The 13982-nt window shown below is 40.2% G+C and overlaps 1 protein-coding gene across 5 annotated transcripts in view; it reads left to right on the top strand.

Moving 5' to 3' along the window:
* Window positions 1–13982, top strand: part of SEMA3D (semaphorin 3D) — a 145850-nt gene that overhangs the window by 117595 nt on the left and 14273 nt on the right. For all 5 annotated transcript variants that reach the window (XM_065667276.1, XM_065667292.1, XM_065667304.1 and 2 more), the window contains exons 12-17: window positions 453–675; window positions 3697–3785; window positions 5563–5604; window positions 6866–7023; window positions 9219–9283; window positions 11544–11683. In XM_065667276.1, coding sequence (XP_065523348.1) covers window positions 453–675; window positions 3697–3785; window positions 5563–5604; window positions 6866–7023; window positions 9219–9283; window positions 11544–11683 — 717 coding nt within the window. The remainder of the gene's footprint in view (window positions 1–452; window positions 676–3696; window positions 3786–5562; window positions 5605–6865; window positions 7024–9218; window positions 9284–11543; window positions 11684–13982) is intronic.

Here is a 13982-nt window from a genome sequence, read left to right as displayed (position 1 = left end):
TGCATATAGGTAATTGCAGATATGGGCATATGACTAAAAGGAATGGAAGATTTATAATTCTGATTAGCGATAAAAATGAGATGAAATAAAGTAACAAGTTTGGTTTTAAAAGATAAAGGAGAATAAGTGGGAGCAGGATAATGGAAAGTGAAGGGGAAGAGCTTTTGAAGACAGGTAAAAGATGAAAAGAGGAGAGAGAGAGGAGAAATGGGGGTGAAAATGACCCTTTGAAGAACCAGAGGAGCACATACTGCTAGTGTGCTCCTTTGATTTCTAGTAAAAAATGAGCTTTTTCACTTGTAAATCAAATTACCAGCCAGTGGCAAATGAGTTTTACAAACCAATACAGCTGATCAGCACCAGGCAGCTTTCCTACTACACAATCCAACCTACTAAGTACTTGTACTTCTTTCCTAATATTCCATGTATCTTGTGGTCTCTCTTCCATTCAGTGTCCAAGCAAAACCTATGATCCGCTCATAAAGTCTACCAGAGACTTTCCTGATGAAGTCATTAGCTTTATCAAACGTCATCCACTGATGTACAAATCTGTGTACCCAGTGACGGGAGGACCAGTTTTTACTCGAATCAATGTGGACTATCGTCTAACTCAGATCGTGGTGGATCACGTCATGGCAGAGGATGGGCAATACGATGTAATTTTCCTAGGAACAGGTATGAGAGATGACTTCCACTATCATTCTACACAGACCACAATCCTTTGAGAATACTTTTACTCCAGGAGGTCCTGAATAAACCCGTTGATTAACACGTTTCCTACACATGCAGCTTCAAGAAGCATTTAGATGCTTCTGGTTCTGTGCCAGGTCTTCATGGAAATCCTAAGATTATATTAATTTGTCAGCTCAAAAGATTGACACTACCATGATATTAATGCTTCCTGGTCCCTAGGTGATAAATTAGTTCAGGGTCAGAGTACCTGAACTTTCTTACCCTCTGAGTACCATTCAGTACCTGTCTTTAAGTTACCTGGTAGTCTCCTCTAATTACTGCTAGCAGAATATCAATATTCAGTTAAAAGGAAAAAAAATTACCTTAACTTCAAGGAGTACCTCCTGTTACCAGCAGTGTACTTAAATCTCATGTGACACTGAACAGCTAAGGAAGATTCACAATTGATCCTAAGGCAAAAATTATACCTAAATGCTTTTAAAGATAAAACATAGCAACATGAACAGTTCCAAACAAAAGAACTAGGATTGAACAGAGAGAGGTTAAACTATTCTGTGAGGGAAGAGACCTGCTTTGCAGTTTTTCTATGGATAATTATGTATCTATTTACATTGTTATGATAGTTATATGCCTTTAGGAAAATGCCTAATGTTATCATAGTAATTAAATGTAGGATCACTGTATGAATCACCTAGCAGCACGGTATGATAAGAAATATTAACATACCTATTCATAACTTTTCTGAAGTAATAATCTACCATCTTACTTCACTGGAATTTCTTGTTCTTAATACACAATTTGACTTTCTTTCACTAGCAATAGGTCTTATAAAGCACTTATTATTTGATCTGAATGCAATAATAAGGAAGTCATTGCTATTATCCTCATCTCACAGCAGGTGAAACTAGGGTGCATGCAGGTGAAAAGGTTTATTCAGGGGTGGTGGATGAGCTCCTGCCATGAGCTGCAGGGAAATTAAGATTTCTGTTTGAATCCTACCCCAATGCTGTAGGTACCCCAATGCACAAAATTTTATCTGGCCTATAAGCAAATTTGGTGTCATAGCAAGTAGTTTGATAGGTATAGATATTCTGAAGTGATTTGGGAAAAGGAGTGAATTGTCACAAAGCATCACCTCTTATAAAGTATGGGTTGTCTCAGCCTTCAAGAACTTCCTAGCCGCCTTATCACATACGTGACTTCAGAGATAGCCTTTCTCTTGGGCCATTAAGGTTTTTCAGCTAAATCCCTCTCACAACTCTTCTGTCTTCCAAAAAAAAGACAGTGTGAAAGGCCCTGTATGATCCCTGCAAGTCATATGCAGTGGTGTCAGAGAGAAAAACACAGTTTCATAAAAAAAGCATTAAAGTGCTGTTTGCTTCCCTGCTGCCTGAGAAGGCTGTGAATAAACTTTAGCTGTGATGATGGAAAATCCTTGTTGCTTTCTGAATGCAGTCTTTAATACAGCCAACAGAGAAGGAAAGGGAGCACATTCCCGAGCAGTGAGATGCACAGGGGTTGGGAGTACTCACTAAAACATACTTTTGTTCTGATAAAAGTGAGGAAAAGTAATTTAAAACTTAGCTGCCTGAAAAGATGACTTTACTTGTTAAAATTAACAAAGCATTCTTTTAGTGGCTGTAGAAGTTGCTTTCAGATGTTTGCTATCCTCCACTATAAAATCTGTCATAGGAATAAAATTATATTGAGAGATCAGCAACTGGAATACTCCCAGGTTAACTGTTATAACCTAGCACCAATGCTAATTCTTCCAGGGTAAACCCTCGGATTGAGAGATGTCAAGGACAGCATGTACCGTGCAGTCACTAGGTGGCACTCCATAATATGCAGATTCTTGTCTTGCAGTGCTTTCCTTAAAAGTGAGTTTTCTTTTCCAGAAGCACATGGTTTTGTTCTATTTTATCCTCTAAACTTGTCCAATGGAAAAAAAATAAACCGAAAGATAAAATTTCAAATATTATATAGAGTCTGAATTTAGATAAACCAAATCACCCAGGAGATTTTGAATAGCAGATCAGAAGTTTATTATATGTTTGAATGTATACAGCCAGCTTGTACATCTGCAGGCTTTGGCATTTATGTCAAACAAACAAACAAGAGCTCTAATATGTAAGGCAAACAAATACTTTTGGCTTTGATTGGTAATATGATCTTCAGTAGTTTGGGAAAACAAGATGGAAAAATCTCATTTTTCTATTATAATGTGTTATTTTTCGTCATTTCGATACTATGCATAGTGTAAGCTGTGCACATCCCAGCACCCAGCCTGCTTCCCCTGAGCAGTTTTTAAGGGTTCTTTTTAAGGCCATTCAAAATTCACCAATATGCAATGGTCTGAGATTAAACAAGCAGCTATTTTTTTTTTCACCAAGCAGGAATTCAGCTTAAAATTGATGAATAGATTTAATTTTAAAAAACAACTCTAAAAAAGTAATTTCTCTAATGATTAAATTAAGATTTTGATGCTGAAATGAGATTTTGTTCAAAAATTTCCCTAAAATTCAAAGATAAATTTTAAAAGTGCATTGCTCAACTCTCCACTTTAAAATAAAACCTACTTCAGGTTAAGGGGCTATACTTGATGAAAATTAATTTTATAAAAGAGAGGAACTAGTTTTCTGACAATTTAGTCCTCTAAGCTGAATCTCTTTAGGGTCAGATGGGCCCCAATTCTTTATCAGGAAATCTGTGGAAACTTCTATCCGAAAGCATGGATGTGCTTGTCTCTGTTTGTATGTTTGTGTAGCAGGAGAGTTAGACAGTCCCTCCTGGGAGTAGCCTGCAATTGTCCTGGCTCAGCCATACAGTAAAACCAGAAACACATTATATAGAGTTACACAGATAGCAATAGATGCAGATAGGGATAGACATTGTTTGAAGGCTGCATCCTTGATGCATTATCTTTATCTTCAGGGCATGAAATTAAGTGGCAGATATGTACTGAAACAGCTGTGGGGTTTACATGATAAATATATATTTCAGACATAGGCACAGTCCTGAAAGTTGTGAGCATCACAAAGGAAAAGTGGACTAAGGAGGAGGTGGTCCTGGAAGAGCTGCAGATATTCAAGGTAAGCATTAACAGCTGCAACATCAATTAAATAATATTCAGGGGACTTAAAGGCCCAAACTGGCTTTGTCTGTCTGGTTGGTTGTTTACTGGAACTAGTTCAAGTTTCCAGAGGGATGCTATGTAAATTTTTAAATGCCTTGGTATTCTTAGGGTAAGTGAATTGAAAAAAGTCCAGAAACAAACAGACCATGATGTTTCAAACTCATAGACAGTCTCATTTATCCTGACTTTTCTAGTTGGAAATCTTATTATGAGCCCCAGTTTTTTTATTAGCTGTATTTTAATTTTAATGCCAATTTTTCTATTGTCTCAGCTTTGGGACTGTTGTTGTAAAATTATAATTGGTTTAAAACAAACAAACAAACAAAATTCCACAGATGCAGAGAGATTCTTTACGATAATGACTTTAGGGACTGAAAACATAAAGAAATAAAGCAAAGTTAGTTTTGATTATTGGTAAAGGCTGACTCAGTGGTTTTGACTGTTTTCATTTGGTTATTCTGGCTGAGTGAAAAAGACAAAAAGTAACCGGGGCCCTGCTAGTTCCAATGACTTCTTCATGAATAGAGTTCGTAAAAAGCCCAACTTCCTTTCTGTTGCACAGGCACAATTTCTGATTAACCTCATTGCTGGTGAGGGAGCTGATGTGGACATACCATTGCAATAGGAAGATGGAGACTTATGTCTTCCCCACCAATTTTCTTTTCAATTTATTAGGTTCTTCTTTGCATTCTCACTTTGCTTTATTCTCATGCTGTATAGCTCTTCTTCACTTTTCACCTTGCTTTTTCATCAAAATTTACCTACATTCCTGGCATTCTGATTACTTTCTCCTATGTGCCATATGAGTTCATACCCAGAAGCCAGAATTTTTTGTCCCCAGTAAATAAATGAATTTGGGACTTAGAGAGTGTTCTCCAAGTGTAAGGAAAGGATCTTTAATAATTATTTCAAATAATGTATTTCTCCATATGTCTTTTGATATGTGTGTGATGAAACTTTAATTTAAAGGCTTCTTCGCACTGTCTTGGACATCAGTTATAGATATCACTCAGAAAACACCAAGATTATTCAGTAGCCTGCCAAGTAATCAGTAGTTTCAGTATGTGCACCGAATTGCTGCATTCTTTAAGCATAACGTCAAGGGCAAATATACCATATCATATTTAAAATGAAAAAAAGTTGTTTTCTTTTTTCTGCTCAGCAGACATTCCTTTGCATTCCTATTGGTAACATCCATAACTGTTACCTCTATGGTTTTGAATGCAGAAAATTGAAGGGAGTGAAGGGCTGAAAAACATCCCTTATTTCCTCAGACTATATTAGCATTAAACAATAGGCTTAGATTAATCATCTTCTATTAGGCAATAGATAATCCCCTGAGCTTTGTCCTGTTCTTACATCACTCACTGGCAAAAATTTCACTGTCTCTCACATCCTGATGCAGGGGATCTGCCTATGTATCCCTTAAGTGCCATCTAAGCCTTTCAAATAGTCCTTAATAAGATCTTAAATTGGTATGAAGGCTCGTTGTTAGTCCCCAGGATGGGGTAGATAGCAGACCCTGAGAATTGAAGCCAGTTGCTTCATAAGTAGCAGGGAAAATTTATGGAACCTATTTTTGAAAGCATGAATTTAGTGATTTTCTGTTTTTTGTTTAAACCAAGCAAATGAATCTGTAATTTTGTTTGATTTTTGTATGTTAAGTTCTGCTCTCTTTTTCACTGAGAACAGAGAATGTCTGAACTAATGCACCTCCTTTATTCATTTTTCAGCACCCTTCGTTTATCTCAACCATGGAGATCTCTCAGAAGCAGGTAATCACAGAGCTTGTCTAATTACTGCAGGATATATGGTACACTGAACACTCAGCTTGTTGTTTTCAGGTGATGCCTGCTACTCACTGGCCAAGCTTTCCATGGATGGCTCTTAAAATATATCTGGAAAGAAGGAGATATGTTTGAATTTGTTTGCCTGCCTAATTCACGTTTGCTTACAAACAGTAATTTGTTTACCCAAGCTGGTAATTATTCATGGAAACACATCTTTAGTCATATGGTAGTGGGATTTGTGAGTGAAGTCAATGCACATTCATTTTCTGGACACTAGAAATACATGTCTCTTTACAATCTAGTAATAAATTATTATTACTATTCTTGTTGTTATTTTTATTAGTAGCCAAGAGAGATCAGGGCCTCATTGTGCTAAAAGTTGTGTGCACACAGAGTGAAACCCAGTCCCCCCTCCTCTAAAATTGCAGTCTAAATCTGGGTGGTCCAATCCTGGCAGCACACAAGCCAGTCCCTGTTGGGAATCTCCCCATGGGAAACAGTTTTATGGCATCCAGGAGCTCTATGATGGCTACGTGCATGTCTGGGAGACAGCATGACACCACAGCCATCCCTCCCTGCCCTGCAGAAGTGGCCGGAGCAGCTCCGGCACAACACAACTCCCTCACACAGAAGGAGGTATTTTGCCATTCAGGCACGCACAGCACAGCTGGGTCCCATCTCCTCTGAAAGAAGGTGGCAGGCCAGCTGGAAGTATTGCATGAGCCAGCTCCAGCTCAACAGCAAGTGCTTGGACCACCCTTGTCTCAACAGGCAATCTACTCACACACTGGGGAGAGAGGGGAGTAATATTATCCTCATCCTACCTAAGGATAAGAAGCAGAAGATGAAGTTTTATTGACACAAGGTCATCCTTAGTTCCCAGATTCCCTCATGTCATGGCTATCCAGCTCCTGTTTTTCAAATGTGTTATTGAACCATTCTTTCCATGGTTTGGTTTCTGGCTTTTTATTACAGCACAATTCCAAAGGTGTAAGGGTGTTGAGTGTCAGCATCTTTCCAGTAGTGCAGTCTCCTTTCCTCTCTGCCATGTTGTCAGGGATGGGTGGGGACTGACCAGTTCACACTGAGCCCTGAGAAACATTTTATGGTAAAGGAGGAATTCTCCCTTGTTTTGTAAAATGTGGGACAAGGTTGAAAGTCTTTAAGCATGGCACTGAAGAAGGGAACTTTTTAAACAGGCTGCTCGGAGAACACTCCTAATTCATTTGCTTTGCCTGATTTGCAGCAACAATTGTACATTGGTTCCAGGGATGGATTGGTTCAGCTCTCACTACACAGATGTCACACGTATGGGAAGGCTTGTGCAGACTGCTGCCTTGCCAGAGACCCATACTGTGCCTGGGATGGAAACTCATGTTCCAGATATGCCCCCACTTCCAAAAGGTAAGGAAAAAAAAAAAAAAAACCAAAACAACAACATGATGTAAGAGATCTTGCTGCTTGCAAGAATTTTTGATGTTCCTAATCAGAATGTGTTACCTTTACTTAGCATGTCATTTCCCTTAAAATTTGATCATACTCTGGCCATGTTACACACTTGTGCTCAAGGAACTGTGAAGACAGCATAGTTTTTTTCAAGTCTGTATTACAGTGACTCAGCTATGGCAACTAACAACATAAATCCATCACTTTCCTTTTTTATGCTGAATGCTGTAAGGCATGAGATCCTTAAATGGAGGTCCAGGTTGTGGCTAACACTGCCCAAGATGCAAAAACCTCTCTTAAACTTCTGACTATTGCACAGGGCACCACCATAGTTACGAAGTAGAGTTTAATATAGTATCCCAGAGTGGACAGTAATGAAATACATCTAATTCCGTGATTTAAACAAACAGTTATATTTGTGCTGTAGCCATGAGAGGGAGACAGAGATTACGTACTGTGATTTGACCACATCAGGAGTAGTTTTTCCACAGTGAAAGAAGTTTCCTCTGACCTTTCTGTATCCACCAGCTAGGACAGCAGCATGAATCTGCATGGAGAGAGAGCGTGCTGCAGGCTTTAGCAGTGCAGTACCCAAGCTGCTACATGTGTCTCTTGATGATTTGGGGCTGATTTAGCTGGAGCTCTGAGCTCTCATTGAGCCGCATGCTTCAGAGCCTCTCCATTCCTCTTTGGACGAAGCCTTCCTGACAGCAATTCTTGCAGGGAGGTTGCTGTCTGAGCTCAGGCTCTGGAATGATACTTTCTGCCTTAGGGGCTGCAGGGCTGGGACCAGAGCAATTAGACAAACCATTGAAGTTAATGACTCATAGGTCATCCTGTCATGGTGTCAAGGAACTTTATGTGTTTTCCCTCAAAGCCAAAGCAAACTAAATTCAGAGAGGCATAAATGAAAGGAGAAAAGCAAGTGTTCAGGCTCACTGCAAAGTTAGTGACACATGAGGCTTGCTGAAGCCTGAGGTGGGCTGGGACGTGGAGATTGATGGTCCATGGTTTTTAACAGATGTGCAGTTTGGTGGGAAGGCCAAAAGTCTGTGGCTCAAAAATAAAGAATGGGTGAGTGGCCTTGGGAATCCTCCAGTGGATCAGTTGCTTGAATGGTTTTTTTCTGTGTAGCAGCCTGTGCTTCCAGCATGTCTACAGCTTTCACTCAAGGGGACAGCTCATCCTTGGGAACCTGCTGTCCTGATGAGGCACTGCTGCGCACACAGGAGGTCTCACTTGTGTTATCTTCAGTGTGGCTCTAAGGGAGGAACCAGTCTTCAATCCTTCTACTAAAAAATTAAAATACAAACTTGGTTTTGTAGCTCTTGGGAGATAAATGCAAGATAAATGCAATCATCCAGAGGAAGAGTTTCTTGTTTTGTTTTTTTTTTTTTAATGCTCTTATTCTGAAATTACACTAAATCGCCAGAGATGAGAAGGCAAGTTAGTTGTGGAAAGGAGCAGACCATCTCAGACCATTCTCAAGCGTTTTCGCTGTCCATAAAGATTAATCAGATTTGCCAGTTGTTAGTTACATAATGAAAACATAAGCTTTTCTCTCTTCATTCTAATGATTGGTTTACTAGTCAGTATTATCTTGGGCTGATCCTGAGCTCAGTTTTGAATATCACCTGTTGAACCTCAGATCTTTTTCATGACCTACATCATTAAGGATGTTTTCAGGTATTTCCGAATTTTAGTGTGAGGTGTCCCTGCCCATGGCAGTGGGGCTGGAACTGAATGATCTTAAAGTCCTTTCCAACCCTAACTATTCTGTGATTCTGTGATTTCCAAGACAGTCCACCCCACCAGGAGACGTATGCCCCATGCTCTTAAAGCAGGTTTAGATGATTTTTTTCTGTCACTATAGCACACACTTTATATTCTAGGCAGGCTTTTTTCTCTTCCTTTTTCTCTTTCCCCTCCTAGTGGTTTTCCCAAATCACAGGCCCTTCTCTTGATGTCAGTTGTACAAATCTCTCTAGGCCACATGCTGCTTTGAGGGTGAGGCTGGTTTTAGTTAAGACTGTAATTGTCAGCAGTAGGGTGGGAGCCATGCAAGTCCACATCTGCTGAGCTCCTCTGTATTTTGTTGTTGAATTCCAGTAATTATGCCTGAAGTGTTACAAGTTTGCATGTTCTTCCCACAGGCGAGCCAGAAGGCAAGACGTCAAATATGGAGACCCTGTTGCACAGTGCTGGGATGTAGAAGACAGTGAGTACTTTGCACCTTTCTTGCTTTTTGTTGCTTTGACAACAAAGTTTGCTGTGAGAGTCTCTGCATGTCTGTGAAAACTTGCTGTGCTTGACAGAATAACACCATTAAAGCCGTTATCTTTCCCACGCTTCACATGCAGTACCCCTCCAGCAGTTAAATTTGCAGAGCTGAGATGATAAGGGACAGCCATTGTGGGACGGCACCCTCTCATCCCTTATGGGAGACCCTCCACATCACTCACCCAGGGGAGGGAGATGTGGCCCTGATGCTAAAACATCACACACATCCCTACAAGTAGCTAATGGGATGTGTGTGATGTTTCATGCAGAAACTGGGGAGATAATTCCACAAGGAAACCCATAAGGGTGAATGGGGAACACACCATCTTCTCCCCTCCTGCTGCATACACTTGACACGAGTCCCAAGGACAGACTGCAGCTTGCCAAACCAGCCCCTTCCCCTCCCCACAGCTACTTAAACACTCCTGTTATTAACAAGAGCCTACCCTCCAGTTCCCTGTCGTCTTCCCCCTCCTTTTCCCACACCCTCTTTTCAGATGCCAAAGGGTCTGGCTTGCTCCTTTGGCAACTGCAGCACTTCTCTTACAGTGAGCACTGTCAGTATGAAATCCTGCGGTTACGCGGCAATCTCTGCGGCAGCGTAAAATAAATGAAAAGCATTCAAAACCAAGCTTGGGTTTGTCTGGGGCTCTTCTAGCTTCTTATTAAAGTGAACAACCCAGTCAAAACAGTATTGATTGTATTGCTGTGCTGAACGTTTGATTTGGGACGAGCCACCGCTTCCCATTGATCTCTGGTTATTTTTGTGCTGCTGTGATGCTGGGTGGCTGCTGCAGATCTCGGCATGAGTCAGTGCAGAAACCGGAGCTGCTCACCACAGGATCAGAGCTTTAAGTCTGTTGCACAGTACAGAGGGCTCTGACTGTACATGTGTGCTTACAGACATAGTTAAAGTGTCAGGGTAAAATCGCATTTCCATTAGAGTCAACGACAAAACTGCTGTTAATACCCAGGGGCCAGAATTTACTTGCTTGCTGCTTAGCATGGCTCTTCAAACAGTGGTATCTGAGATTGTGCAAAGCTCAAGGTTATAGAAAACCTAGCAGAAAGGCTGACAATGTCACATTTTCTTGGAAGGATAAAGAGATACTGGAAGAGGTGGCTTTACTAGAAAATGTAAAATGACTTAACACAGAAATTGGCATTAATCCTTTGCCCTGATGTAGCGCCACCAATAGAAATTCTATCCAGCTCAGGATCACTCCTGTGTGCCATAAAACTGTGAAGCTGACCTGTGCCACTCCAGGCTCTGGGCTTATTTATGCCATTTACCATAATTAATAACATTATGGCCCCAAAAGCTATTTAAATTCAGTGCTCCACTGTGTGAGATTCCCTCCCAGAGACTTCATTGGCTGCATGAAGTTGTTTGGCTGTACTGAAGTCTCAGTGGCACAGTGAAATAGAAGAAAAGTATTTAATGCAGAGAGTTTAATTTTCTATAGATCTCATATAGGTACTTATTATGTGGAAAAAGCTCTCCAAAATTGTATTCATTTTGTTGTTGAGCTAACTTTTGATTTAGGAGATGCCACTGCTTTCACCTTCCTTTCTGTTATTGGCAGGGTATAAGAAACAGCTTTAGTCTGATGGTAAGGCTGATAAGACACAGCTAAGACAGACTGGAAAGGGAAATGGAGATGCAGAGATTAGAAATTACTTCCTTAGGTTTGCAGAAGGCCAAGAATTGAGCCCAGATCTGTTCATGGCTCCTTCAGTGTTTGGTCTGAAACATACTACAGAGCATTTCAAATTATACTGAAGGAAGGTAAATTCAAGTTTACTTTAGCCTTGTAACTCTTTTAAAGTGTTTGGGATGAACAAACCAGACCATACAATCTACATTTAGCAGCTTTAGCTCAGATTTAATAGTTGTGTTACTTAAGGGAAAAACACAGGTCAGATTTTTAGTTCCTCAAAGGTGAAAGCCTCAACTTTAAAACAGAGCAAGCTCATGATACAGATTTTATTGACCTCCTTAAAAACCAGTTGCACTAAAGGAAGGTTAGCAACCGCCTCTAAATCCTTCATAGTTATAGTTTAAGCTAAAAGTTAAGTTTCCTTTTGCTTTTTTATAATTCAGTCACTCTTACAGCATCTGTTCTGAATCAGGCTATTTTCCCATTGCTTTAAAAAACAGGTCAGGGTTAATCTCCTGTACCATGTTTGCTTTCCAGGCATTAGTCATGAAACTGCTGATGAAAAGGTGATTTTTGGCATTGAATTTAATTCAACTTTTCTGGAATGTATTCCTAAGTCCCAGCAAGCCTCTATTAGGTGGTATATTCAGCGCTCTGGAGAAGAACATCGAGAAGAGGTAAGTTATAGTCATCAAGGCAAGTTTCCTCTATAGAGAATTCAGCTGAGCATTGAAAGGCAGGAGTTATTGGGATTAGTCAATATTTTACTTTTCCTTGCTTCACCTTGGGTATCACATAGCATTCTGGTATCACCATTTGGGGCATGCAGTGGGGAAGAGAGAAGCCATTTGCACTGTGTCATGAGCAGATTTAGATATTTATTTTGACTTACATGCTCATTCTATTGAAAACTGAAAGAAGAAAAAAAAAGTTAGGCTTTAATTAGTGGTAAAAAATGCAAGTAATGAAAAAGAAAAATCCCTTTTGTCCTGTAATTAACACTAACACAACTATTTCTGTAGGTAACTGTAGGTTCAAAGCCCTTCGTTTTAATAAAATCTCTGCTCCTTTTAGTGTCTGATTGCATTCCCTTATTATGTAAAGCAGCGTAGTTAAGAATTGCATGTATTGCTTGCTGCTTCTCTTCACCTCTCCCCAGAGAAGGAATGGTCTGTGCAGTAAAATACTATTTATTTGCTTTTTTTCCTTGGTGGTGGACTCTGAGAATTACCTTCAATGGCACTCTGAGCTGATGCAGACATGTCAGGTTAAGACTTTCACCTTCCATCTGGAGTAGAAAGCAGTGAAACGTGTGATGGCACTTAATTCCTGCAGGAGCCAGGTTTGGGGTCCTCACTGGTGGAGAAGCCCTGAAGAAGCCTCCAGGTCTCTATATACCCCCTGCAAAATTTCTTGCTGGCTCCTCTCTGAGCTAGTGACAGAGGGGCCCTCTGATTTGCCCAAAAAGTCAACATGCTGGGACTGATATGGACTGGGTTTGAGTGACTTTCAAACCTCAGGATTTTTCATAGCCTTTTTCTTACATGAGTAATTTTGTGTCTGAGGCCAAGTCCTTCTGTGATGGCAGCCATGGCAACAGCAAAGGAGGAGGGAAAAGAAGTGCCCTTTCAAATGAGCTGATCCCAGGTGTTAGATACACTTTTTTGTTGAATGTTCATCTGAGGCAGACATTAGTTTAAATGACAGGAACTATCAAACACCCAACCGGTCTTCCACTCTCAATGATAATTCATTCTATGAGACCTTCTGAATGCAGAAAGGGCATGTGCCTATCAGAGTATCCCTTTTGGGTGAGATGTGACTCATGGCAAAAGTCCCAAAGTTACAACTCCAGTCATGTTTTGGCACAGAAAGCCAGAGTAAGGGGATACAAGGCGCTTCTGATTTTCCACCAGATAAGACAAAAAAACTCCAAAAGGCTGTACATTGGCTATGACACGTGATACTTTTAATTTACTCCCCTTCTCTTACTCATGCTTTGGATTGGCAAAGATTCTTTTCTCTGCTGAGAATGAAAACTTCATTAATTTATAAATACAGCGCTTCCCACAACATGCAGTAAGCACCAAAAGAGAGAGATTACTGGTTTGAAATACCTCCTCTAGCCTCCATTGCAGTCCATACTTGGAAAAAAGGAAAGATCTTCTAATCAGCTGGCCAGGCACACTCACAGCTGAAGGTAGTTGGAAGTGAAAACCCAGTTAGAAATGTATCTGCCTTTAAAGACCTGTGGGCATTCATTGTTTGTGCTTTAATTGATTTACCTTTAACTGTCCTGGGCAGAAGACTGTGCTCTACTTCCCTAAGGCAGCAGTTTGCAAATGTGCTTAACATATTTGATCAAGGAAAGCACTTGCTTAATTCTAACCATAAGACTCATTTTTAAGTAAATTTAAGCAGATAGTTAACAGGGTTTTTTTATTTTTATTTTGGTTTGGGTTTTTTTTGGGGGGGGAGGGTGTTCTTTTTTCTTTTTTCTGAACAGGAAGTTATGTTAAGTTTTGAGGAGACTCAAAATCATTGTTTAAAACAATGTATTGCAACTAAGGCGTGTGCCTGAGCTTCTCAAAAAGAGCTACAAACATTACATAGAGCAGCCAGTTCCCTGTGAAGAATGTAGCATTTCTGTACCATAAGTTGCAATTTCAAGATTTGACAGCCTGTTTTGAAAGGCTGCTTTTGAATTTTATCTCTGTCAATTTAGGGGGAAAACAGTTGATTTTCTCATAAATCACAGGTTCAGACAGGCCTCCGAAGGTCAGGAAGCCAAGCTCAAGCTATCTTTCTTATTTGATTGTAGAACAAACTGCAGGTCAAACCAACTTGTGAACAAAGTTAGGGCAGGCTAACCTATATAGCATACCCTAAGTTAAGGCTCTATTAAATTTTGCCATGCTTTTCTAAAATGTTCACTCTGGCAGTGACCTGGCCCCTGCTACTTGTTCTGGGCCAGAT

This window comes from Lathamus discolor, chromosome 1 (assembly GCF_037157495.1).
Source record: "Lathamus discolor isolate bLatDis1 chromosome 1, bLatDis1.hap1, whole genome shotgun sequence".
Taxonomy (NCBI): domain Eukaryota; kingdom Metazoa; phylum Chordata; class Aves; order Psittaciformes; family Psittacidae; genus Lathamus; species Lathamus discolor.
Note: the sequence above shows the minus strand (reverse complement) of the source record. Positions and strands in the feature narration are given on the sequence as shown.